The sequence below is a fragment of the Bufo gargarizans genome, chromosome 10 (genome assembly GCF_014858855.1).
Source record: "Bufo gargarizans isolate SCDJY-AF-19 chromosome 10, ASM1485885v1, whole genome shotgun sequence".
Classification (NCBI taxonomy): domain Eukaryota; kingdom Metazoa; phylum Chordata; class Amphibia; order Anura; family Bufonidae; genus Bufo; species Bufo gargarizans.
In genome coordinates this window covers 118,113,268-118,125,194 of record NC_058089.1, presented here as the reverse complement: position 1 = coordinate 118,125,194, position 11,927 = coordinate 118,113,268, and the positions used below count along the sequence as shown (strand labels likewise).

At 44.5% G+C, this 11,927-nt stretch overlaps 1 protein-coding gene across 1 annotated transcript in view; it reads left to right on the top strand.

Annotated features, from left to right (window-relative positions):
* Positions 1–279: 279 nt before the first annotated feature.
* The window catches only part of SLC7A10 (solute carrier family 7 member 10), a 61,552-nt gene continuing 49,904 nt past the window's right edge, over positions 280–11,927 (top strand). Inside the window, exon 1 of the mRNA XM_044270535.1 lies at positions 280–448. Coding sequence (XP_044126470.1) covers positions 280–448 — 169 coding nt within the window. The remainder of the gene's footprint in view (positions 449–11,927) is intronic.

Sequence of the window (11,927 nt, the reverse complement as noted above, 5' to 3'; positions counted from 1 at the left end):
TGTCCTTCACTGGCGAAGAAGGGGTGGGGGGTGGGCTGTGGATGAAGGCTCTGTGTCTTTAAGAGCGGAGAGAGTGTGTGCCCCCCTCCTCCTGGACCTGGCTGTGGAAGGCAGCATGTAAAGTGTGCCCGTCTTGGTGGTGTCACTGTAAGCTCTGCAGGTGCAGGAGAGAGAAGGTACCTGGCAGACACAAGGTCTCTTGCAAGAACAGACCAGGACGTCCACCCTGAGCTGTACAAGGGTCTGGCTGGCTGAAGGAATTCAGGACTCACCGGAGACATGGCAGGGGAGAAAGCGATCAAAAACTGCAGCAGCAGTAGTCCAGGGCATGGGCCACCGGTGCCCACCACGCACCTTCCGAATTCTACGCCAGGCCAGGACACCACTACAGAAAAAGTCACACTTAAAAAAGAAATAGGCCTTGTAAGTGCTTGTGCCATCATTATAGGTAAGAGCCACCTTACTATTAATATGTTGACCATTTCTGAAGTCTCTCTGTCATTTGAAGCTTACTATCCCAGGTAGAGATGGGCGCACTTTGGCTTTAAAGCTGTTGGCATTTGGACTTCTACTACAGTCCGCAGGCTACAGACTCTCCAAAATCATTGTTCCAATTCAAATCATATGGATTTTTTGGACAATTATAAAATAATTTAGTGCCTTTACTGTTTCCTTATAACTTTGTGTTGTGCCGTCCCTCTGTTATTCCTCCTCCATCAAAGTAATAACTGGGTGTTACCAGTTGGTAGTGAGTCTCTGCAGTCTGACGCTGTCCAATCGTGGTGGACGAATCCAGACTGTAGAGGGCGCTCCGTTTTGACAAGGGAACTGTTAACAGACAGCTGTCAATGTATTGATCATTTTCTAGTGGGAATAACAGAGTGACTGCACTATGCAGAGTTATAAGAAAAGATGCTTTAGAATTGTTATTTTACAGGGGATACAATTATTTACTAAAATAGACAGGTCAGGAGAGGCGACGTTTCCTCTAGCAAGACGCAGGTTGGCGCAATAACACCTTACCAGGACACTTGGATGAAGAATACAGGAGCTTCTTCTTTATTGATTATTCTAGAGCCCCCTTCATCAGGTTAAAATGGCTTGATCTCTTTAATGGCCATCACTATTGAGTAATGCAAGGGCGAAGACAGATGTGTGGTCACCCACGTGGAATGCAACACATTTAATTTCTAGGTAGTTACTGAGAGAACAATCTATTTTCTTTCTCTATGGTGCTGTCATATAGTAGGACATGAAGGACACCTTGGCTAAGGTGAAAAACACAAAAAAGGTGGGGAAACTCTGTGCCACAACCCGAAGAAACTGCGCAGGCGCAAAATTGAGAGGTGAGCTGTCCGGTCCTGTCAATCAAGGGGGAGCGTCCTGAGCAGCGAGTCCAGCACCTTACTGCTCAACAAGTCTGATGAATGGATCTTCATCTCTAGTGCAGAGCCATGGCAGGATTCCGCAGCAGAAGTGCAGTCCGATGTGCTGCAGAGCCACATCGAGATGCCGCACGGTGGGGTAAAGAATCCATGAGAATAAGTGGCCTATGACCTATTCTTCTGGATTTCTTTTCTGCGGTATGGACAGCAATTCACACAGATTTTTTTTTTTTTCCAGAGGAGATGAATGAGGTTACAAAAACCCCATTCACATCACTGGAGATGGACTGCTGTGGGAGAGGAAGAGGAACAATGCCATCAGATTGGATAAGGATTTCCATTCTGCTGAGAATTATACATCGATCCAATCAGCATCTAGATAGAAATAAAGTATATAGAGCGATCTAAACACCTACATACGTTGACCTTTCACGGTCCTCAGATTTAGGGCTCATTCAGATGGCCTGAAAAAATGCGGATCCGTTTTTTTTTTGCAGATAGTTTAGCATGTTCGCAAAAAACTGGATAGCATTCAGTATTTTTGCGGACCCATAGACTTCAATGGGGCCATGTCCTGATTATCACTGACAAGTATAGGACATGTTTAATTTGTTTTGCAGAGCCGTGGAATGGAAGAAAAGGGCCCCATAGAAGTGAATGAGTCTAGTCTGCAAAAAAAAAACTGATCTGCATTTTTGCGGACAGTATACGGCCGTCTGAATGAGCCCTTACAGTCAGACACCACATTCAGAAAGGACTAAAATAACGATAGTAAGCGCTGGCTGGGAGTAAGCAGTTTTACAGAAATGGCTGAGAGGCCGGCACAGAACAGCCGGCTATGCTCTTTTTGTAACTCCTGACTAGTGAACGGAGACAATGTGGCTTGATGTGCTACACTGTTGGCATAGCTCCCATTCACTGCTATGGGAGTTGAGTGCGGCCGGCTTTGATGTTTCCATAACTCGGCCCAACCCTGTTACATTGGACCAAAAGACCCGGGACCAGGTCTGAAGGGGGCCAATAGTCTTGCTGTCACTTAGGCTGCTTTCACATGGTCAGTGATTGTGGGCCAAAACCAGGAGTGAAGCCTACAGAGATGAGGTATAATGGAATGATCTCCTCCTGTTCTGTGTTCTTGACCTGCACTTGGTACTGGAAACCACCAATCAAACACAAACCATGTGAAAACGGCCTTAAGAAAACAATGGTACAGTAAATGATACATGATGTTTGGAGAAAGGGGCCAGTTGCAGATTATGCATCGTGTGCAGGACCTTCCCGTTATGATTTTGGAGGCAGCCATGTTGGTTATATCACATGACCACTGTAACACTCATGTGGGCATGGACGCAACAGAGCAAATTTACCCATAAAATGGACAGATGCTGGGAATAAATAAACGAAGCAGAGTAGGAAGAGAATGTAAAGCAGCAAAGTGTTATTAACTAGAGAATGGCACGTATTTATATGAAGTGTGTACATGTGCGTGTGTGTTAGAGAAGAGTTTATAAACTATGTTGGTGTAGAAATTGATCTGCTAGTACAAAGCTGTCCAAATTATCAGGACCAGTGATGGCCAGTTTGCATTGTTCGCACTTACCTGTGCCTTGCCGGACTTATGAGAAAATATGGCAGCCTGCATGTGTTCGCGGGCCATCACTGATCAGGACATAGAAATGTAATAATCATCCCGTATAACAATATGTATCATACTATTTAAAACGGTATCAGACTTTACAATGTAATACAATACAGAAAGAACATAAACACTTCTGACGATCTTGTAAAGCCTCATGTCCGTATTGCAGTCCGTAAACCACAGATTCACAAAATATGGACACCCGCGTGCAATCCGCATTTTTCTCACTTCCATTACTAGAAATGACTACAGACAAGGATAGGACATGTTCTGTAATTTGCGGAATGGAGATATGCATGTGGACAGCACACGGATAAAATCCACATGCTGTCATTTTTTTTTTGTGGACCCATAGAAATTAATTGGTCTGTGTACAATGCCCCAAAAATGCAGGTTGGACATGGATGAGGCATAAGGATATAGGTGATACAGAAAGCTTGCTGCAGTTTGACAGGCTTGTGCTTTAATTACATGTGGATGAATGGACAACAATGAATCCACAAAGACTTTTTGGCGAGTAACTCATTAATAAGTCACTGGTTCTTTTGCTGGTGAGGACCAGGTACCTGCCCCCTGTGTCCGCACCAGAATACAGATCTACAAGAAGTGTTGAAGGAAATAATGGCCTATGTTGAGGAGCTCCCTCCATGTCCCATGTTATTAGTAGGTGATTTTAATACTTGTCAGTCTGCGAGGTTGGACAGGATGGGAGGGTCGGGTTCGGGTAGAGACACAAATTTTGCCACTGTATTACGAGAGCTGGATCTGCAGGATATTTGGCCAGTGAGGACTCTGGATATATATGCCGGTTCTCCTGTTTTTCTAGTTCTCACCATTCGCTCTCTAGGATTGACCTGGCTATAGGATCCCCAGATAGGTTATCTATGGTGGTAGATGTTGCCTACTTGCCGAGAAGTCTATCTGACCATTCCCCTATGCATGTAGTGCTCCAATTGGGTGTAAGGAGACCTTTTGGAGTGGGCATCTGGAGGCATAACCCTTTTTGGCTGCAGCTGGTGGATGGGGGGGGGGGGGGAGGGTATTACAGAGGAGATTCAGGAATTTTTCACTAATGATACAGGATCGGCCCCTATGGGAGTAGTGTGGGATTTACGTAAGGCTGGATTAAACATAAAGCGGATTAGTCGCCATAAAACAAGGTCCAGGGAAACTCTAAAAACAGCTCCAGGACCTAATCATGGAAATGGAAAAGAGATTTGTTGAACATCCCTCACGTGAGCATGAGACGTTGTTGGCGACGGCACAGACAGAATTAGAGGAACATCTAATTCAAACCGCTGATAATAGACGTTTTTTTCTTAAGAAAAAATACTTTGAGGCGGGGAGAGTTCTGGCAGACTGCTGGCCAGGGTTCGGGCGCAGGATGGTTCCTCAAAAATTCGGTCCATTCGAGGAACCAATGGGTCTTTGGTCACAGCAGTTTCAGATATTCTGGCGGTATTCCATTCGTCCTATAAAACTCTTTATCAATCTAAGTTAGCAGCGAGTTAAAATATTGCAGATTACCTAGCTGGGAGCGCTATCCCATGGCTTTCGAAGGACAGTGCGGCCTACTTAGACCAACCTCCGTCACGGACCGAACTAGAGGTGGCGCTTAAATCATTCCCAAATGAAAAAGCTCCCGGGTTGGATGGTTTACCGGCTGAGTTTTTTGCCATCTGTATTTAATGACTCCCTTCAAAAAAGAGAACTGCCCGCTTCTATGAAGGAGGCAATAATAGTTGCATTGCCAAAGCCTGGGAAAGACCCGACTGTACCCGAGTCATATAGACCGATCTCCCTACTAACTTCTGATGTTAGGATACTGGCGAAGGTCCTAGCGAATCGGTTACAAGCAGTCATTTCGACCATTATACATAGTGATCAAGCTGGTTTTATGCCTGATAAATGTACCTCGATTAACCTTAGACGGTTATTTCTTAATATTCAGAGGCGGTCAGAATCGGAAAGGGGTCGGGCCATACTGTCCCTGGATGCTGCCAAAGCCTTTGATAGTGTTGAGTGGCAATATCTATGGGAGGTGCTGCGAGTCATGGGATTTGGGAACACCTTTATTTCTTGGGTCCAATTATTATATTGTGGCCCTAAAGCTAGGATCAGAGCCAATTGTGGTACATCAGAAGTGTTTGAGTTTGGAAGAGGTACACGTCAGGGATGCCCGCTGTCCAGTCTTCTACTCGCCATTGCAATTGAGCCACTTGCATGCTTACTTTGATCTTCAGATAGAATTGAGATTCCCCATGGGAGAAAGGGAGGAACGCGTGTCCCTGTATGCAGACGACATGCTTATATACGTGGAAGATGTGAAAGGATCGTTGGGCCCTATAATGTCTCTTATGAAGGACTTTGGAGACAGGTCTGGTCTTCGTATAAATTGGGACAAGTCAATTATGTTTCCGTTAGACCCGGCCCCTGCTGGCTTCCATCTCCCATCCACTCAGCTTCAAGTATTTGGGAATAGTGGTTTCATCAAACATTGGGCATTGCGTGAAAAACAATATTGAGCCACTCCTGAACAACAGGTCTGAAAAAAATCAATGCGTGTGGATTCCAACACGGATATTTTTTAGAATACAAAGGTTGTTTAGAAACTTGATTTGGCGCAAAAAATAGGCCAGGATCCGGCTGGATATTTTACAGAGAGGGAACGATGCAGGGGGTCTCTCTATTCCCAATCCATGGCTTTATTTTATAGCCTCACAGATGCAGCAATTGAGGGGTTGGGGGATTGCTCCTGGAGACAACGCACCTGCACGGCTGAAAGCACACATTATAGAACAGGGATCAGCAACCGCCGGCACTTCAGGTGTTCTGAAACTACAACTCCCTGACTGCTCCATTCACTTCTAAGGGAGTTAGAAAAATAGCCGAGCGTGTTTGCATGCTGGGAGTTGTAGTTTCACAGCAGCTGGAACTCCGAAGGTTGCTGAACCCTGTTATAGAAGATGAATCTCCTGTAGCCCTACTGGAGCCCAGTGGTCTCTCTGGCAAGTTGGTGGGACATCTTACACTTAGGCCTCATGCACACGACCGTTGTTGTGTTCCGTTCCGCAAAATGGGGTTCAGTTGTTCTGTGATCAGTTTCCGTTTTTGTTTCCGTGTGTCTTCCTTTATTTTTGGAGGATCACCAGACATGAAGGAAAGCAAAAAAAAGTCTAAGTCAAGTTTGCCATGCAAATGATAGGAAAAAAATCGGACGCGGACGACAATCTTGTGTGCCTCTGCGTTTTTTCACTGACCCATTGACTTGAATGGGTCCGCGAACAGTTTTCCGTGAAAAAAGGACAGGTTATATTTTTTTGACGGACTGAAATCACGGACGCGGATGACAAACGGTGCATGAAAGTCAATGGGTCCGCAGAAAATCACGAAAAACGGAACAACGGACACGGAATGAAACAACGGTTGTGTGCATGAGGCCTTAATTTGATATGTAAGGTTTGGCGTAAGTGTCGTGACTTGCTGTCTATACGGGGCTTTACTCAGGTCACTCCTCTGTGGAGAAACCCTCAGTTGTCTGAAATATTTCGCTTGGAAGGGTTCTCTCCATGGGAACGGAACGGTGTGAGGTTTTTGAATCAGCTGCAAAGAGAGGGTGTGTTTAAATCATTTGAGAGATTCAGGAATAAGTTTGCCCTTCCCCATACGGCCTTTTATCAATTTTTGCAATTATGACACACATTCCAGGCCCAGGCAAAGTCTATGTCGCTTACATGCAAACAGTTCCACTGTTACAACAGAATCTCACAAGTGACTCCTGGAGTGGACTAATATCATCCATATATATGTGAAATCTGTGCAGCATGATCCCTTGGTGGTCAAACAAAAGGGGGAAGGGGAGGTTGGTTCTATTTTAGAGGATCAATGGAAAGCAGTACTTATCACTGTGCGAGGGTCAGCGTATGTCCCAATTATTTCTTATTCACTGGGTATATCGGACTCCATCCTTTCTGTTCAAGATCGGGTTTAGGAACGATGCTTCCTGCCCTAGATGTGGGGAGAGTCCTGCATCCCTGATGCACAGAGCTTAGGAGTTTTTAGACTGGTGTATTAAAGAAGCATATCAAACTATGGTCCCACCTGGTCAGAGGACATGTGTGCTGGGAATATTGGACATTAAAAAACGGAATTCAGGCTTGGGAGTGCAGCGTCTGCTCTTCCAGGCCAGGAAATTAATTGCTAAATACTGGCTTAGACTTCAGCCCCCATCTGGGGCAGAATTTTTGAACAGAATGGCTGAGATCCTCCATCTGGAAAAAAGTGCATATATTAAAAGACAGTGCTTGGCCAAGTTTGCCAAAATATGGGACAAATGGGAAGTGTATAGGACCGCTGCGACATAGCTTGGTTTGTGGTTCTCTTGGCCGTGTTGGGAGGAGTGGTCTCAGAGATACATGCGGTTTTGCAACATGCATACGCGGGACCGGAACTGGGAAGGGAAATTACGGTAGGTGACTTGGAGTGGAGGTTTATCTTGGAAGGGATGGAGGTTGAGCTCATACTTAGAGTGTCGGCAATATCTTCCTTGGTGCTCTGATACACTATACCTATATAAGTGGTGTGGTCTCATGGAATGGATGGGGGGTGGTTTATTATATACTAATATGTAATACAGTTGTAAGGGTAGTTTTCTGTATCATTTAATTGTATTATCGAAAGTTGGATGTGATTTATGAAAATGTCTCGATAACACTGAATGTCCAATGGGATTGTATGTACCTACTTCTTTATTCTCTGATGGGGTCTTTTTTTTATTTCTGTATATGAAAAATTGTTAAGAAAAACTATCTGATTCAAGAAAAGAATACAGATCTACAAGGAATAATAGGCGGATGTGAACTTGAACATCACGCTCAGAGGCATTCTTCCCCCAGTATCACATAAATCTGCAGTTTTGTGCTGGTCTGGCCAGGCCCCAAGGTCTTGCAGTTACTGTGTTTTGGGCCATGTAGTTAAATAGCATTTAATCCAATGCAGGGAGGGGGGCAAATACTTACAGACTGAATCTTATGCTGTATGTGCCACTGTTATTATCATGCTCATGGTTTACACTGATCATTCCCTGATGTTATGGAGAAAGAGCACAAACATGGCGTGCTCGATGTAAAAGGGAAGCTTCTCTCGAATAACCAATGTGGCTTTACAGCTGTTGTACAGTTAAAACTGCAAATCCCAGCATTCCCTGACAGTCTGCAGTAGTGCTGGATTGCGCTCAATGTGTATACATAAAAAAAAAACAAAAAAAAAAACAGAGAGACAAAGCTGCCCACTGCTTGCCAGCAGAATGCAGGCACCTTTCATGTTGTTTGAGATATACTGTATATGTATGTATGTCCGCTAAAGGAATCCGCACCGTTGCATTTACAATCACGAGATTTGCCATTTTTCTTTACTGCTGCAAGTCAGCTTTAAAACGGACTGGGAGCTGTGGATGACACTGTTAAGGCAGCGGAGTGCTGTGGAGGTCACAGTTCAGGGGGCAGGTAGGTTGGCCATTCAGGCCACCCTCAAAAGAAGAACTTAAAAACCACGCCCCCAGGCCCTGCTAAGCCATGCCCCCTCCCGATCCGCGGCCGAAATGAAGGTAAAAATCAACTGTCAGCTGCAGGGGTGGGGGGGGGGGGGGAGGGTGACTTTCTCCTGCAGCTCATGCTTAGACAGCACAGTGCTGCTGTCTGAGAGTGAGCCGTTCAAAAGGACATCCCTGTGTCCATCCAGGCCTTGTGCCGGACGGAGGACAGGGAGTCTGAAAGTCGGACTGTCCAGCCTAAAACCTGACCTCTGGCCACCCTAGGGGCAGGCTGCTGTAGAGGTCACAGTTAAGGGGATGGTCCGCTATGGCGGTCAGTGTTTAGGGGACAGATTGCTGTAGAGGCCACTGTTAAGGGGGCGGGTGTTGTAGAAATCACTGTTAAAAGAGATGGGGTACTGTTGAGGTCTCTATTAAAGGGGAGGCCGCTGTGGAGGTCACTGTTAAAGGGGCGGGTGCTGTGGAGGTCTCTGTTAAGGGGACAGGGAACTGTGGAGGTCACAGTTAAGGGGACGGTCTGCTATGTAGGTCAGTGTTAAGGGGCGGGGTGCTGTAGAGGTCACTGCTAAGGGGGTGGGGTGTTGTGTAAATCACTGTTAACAAGACGGGGTACTGTGGAGGTCACTAATAAAGGGGCTGCCACGTTGGAGGTCACTGTTAAAGGGGAGGGCGCTGTGGATGTTACTGTTATAGTGGATACTTTTGATATCTTTTACCGACACACACAAACATTAAATGAAATAGATTAAATATACCTGAGCGAAGCTGGGTCCTTCTGCATATATATATATCTAGAAGCTCAATCAGGTTTCTTAAAGGGAAACTCAATTTATTATGTGTGATAAATTACGTAACCTGTAGGCTATTCTGCATCATGCTTTCAGTATACAAAGCAGAGAGGGCTGTTACCTGCCAGAAGGGATCATATTATCTAATAATAATACAGCTCTTAATACAAGAATGCTTTAAAGATGCTGTCTCATCATTGCTCACGATCAGCCGATTGTCATGGGTTTGGCAGCTGAAACCCCCATTAAATTGCCTATAAACACAAGAGGAAACTGCCAGTATTCCTGTGTATTGTACACAGCCCATGTACAAGCCCTGGTGGGGAAACCCTGCTCTCATATACTGTAATATTACCATTGGAAAGAATACCAGAGCCACTAAAACACCTTTACAATTCCATCCCAGACATTAATGGGGGTTTTCAGATTTTTTATATTGATGACCAGTTTTTCAGGATTGGTCATCAATATCAGATTAATGGGTGACTGATACCCCGGACCTCCGGCAATCAGCCTTTGAGGGGGCTGCGTAGCGCCATCCACTTGAATAGAACTAGGCCATGTGACTGATGAATGTGATGTCATAGGCCTCTGAAGAGGTCACAGCACTCCCCAGAGCACCACAGCCTCTTCAAAAAGCTGATTGGCAGGGGTGCCAGAAGTCGGACCCCCGCCGATCTGATATTGATGACCTATCTTGGACAGTCCATCTATATCAAGATTTTGGAAAAAAAACTTTAAAATTGGCTAACATAGAATGACAAACCATGAACAATCACCCCATTTTAGGGTAGTTTTTAATCTTTAGATATCGATGACCAATTTTCAGGATAGGTCAAAATATCAGATCAGTGGGGGTTTGATACCTGGCATAAATATAGGCCATAAGTATCTAACAACCAGAAAACCCCTTTAAAAGATAATACGGTGCTGAGCTTGGGAATACTGCAAAGATTAGGTAATCTAATTAGGTAAAGATGCCAACATATCTTCTTTCAAAAATAATAGGCATGGAAACATAGGAAAAGTCACAAAAATGGTGTCATAATTACAATTAATTATCAGATTTGAAAGTTACATATCTATTCAACATAATTTCACATTTAAACTTGGGTGATCCAGTTGCCCAGCAAGTTTTGACAATGGACCAGTTGAAGACTAAAAACTCCCAGCAGTCCTCTGCAAAACTAAAGACAAAGCACCAGATGAGTGATAAGGACACTCAAACTCACTTAAAGGGGTTTTGTCACTTTAGCAAGTGGCATTTATCATGTAGAGGAAGTTAATACAAGGCCCTTACTAATGTATTGTTATTATCCATATTGCTGCCTGGATTCATTTTTCCCTCACATTATACACTGCTCATTTCCATGGTTACGACCACCCTGCAATCCATCAGCGGTAGCCGTGCTTGCACACTGTAGGAAGAAGTGCTGCCCTCTCTGATTGCTGGGACCATACCTAGGCTGGTGCCTTTTCCTGTAATGTGCAAGCACAGCCCCTGCTGATGGATTGCAGGGTGGTCGTAGCCATGGAAACGAGCTGTGTATAATGTGATGGAAAAAGGAATCCAGGCAGCAAAGGAAGCAGTATATGGACAATCACAATACATTAGTAAATGCCTTGTATTAACTTCCTCTACATAATAAATACCATTTGCTGAAGTGACAAAACCCCTTTAAATCTATAAAAAAAAAACATTTCCAGGCAAAGAGAAATCCCTCAAATGGCTTGTCAGTGATTTACAAGGAGATTATGCACACGGACTCAAGGGGAAAACTAACTTTTAGGTACAAAAGGAAGAGGGATGTCAACCTGTACATAGTGACTGCACCAGCAGAATAGTGAGTGCAGCTCTGGGGTATAATACAAGATATAACTCAGGATCAGTACAGGATAAGTAATGTAATGTATGTACACAGTGACTGCACCAGCAGAATAGTGAGTGCAGCTCTGGAGTATAATACAGGATGCAACTCAGGATCAGTACAGGATAAGTAATGTAATGTATGTACACAGTGACTGCACCAGCAGAATAGTGAGTGCAGCTCTGGAGTATAATACAGGATGTAACTCGGGATCAGTACAGGCTAAGTAAAGTAATGTATGTACACAGTGACTGCACCAGCAGAATAGTGAGTGCAGCTCTGGGGTATAATACAAGATATAACTCAGGATCAGTACAGGATAAGTAATGTAATGTATGTACACAGTCACTGCACCAGCAGAATAGTGAGTGCAGCTCTGGAGTATAATGCAGGATGTAACTCGGGATCAGTACAGGATAAGTAATGTAATGTATATACACAGTGACTGCTCCAGCAGAATAGTGAGTGCAGCTCTGTAGTATAATACAGGATGTAACTCAGGATCAGTACAGGCCAAGTAATGTAATGTATGTACACAGTGACTGCACCAGCAGAATAGTGAGTGCAGCTCTGGAGTATAATACAGGATGTAACTCGGGATCAGTACAGGATAAGTAATGTATGTACACAGTGACTGCACCAGCAGAATAGTGAGTGCAGCTCTGGAGTATAATACAGGATGTAACTCGGGATCAG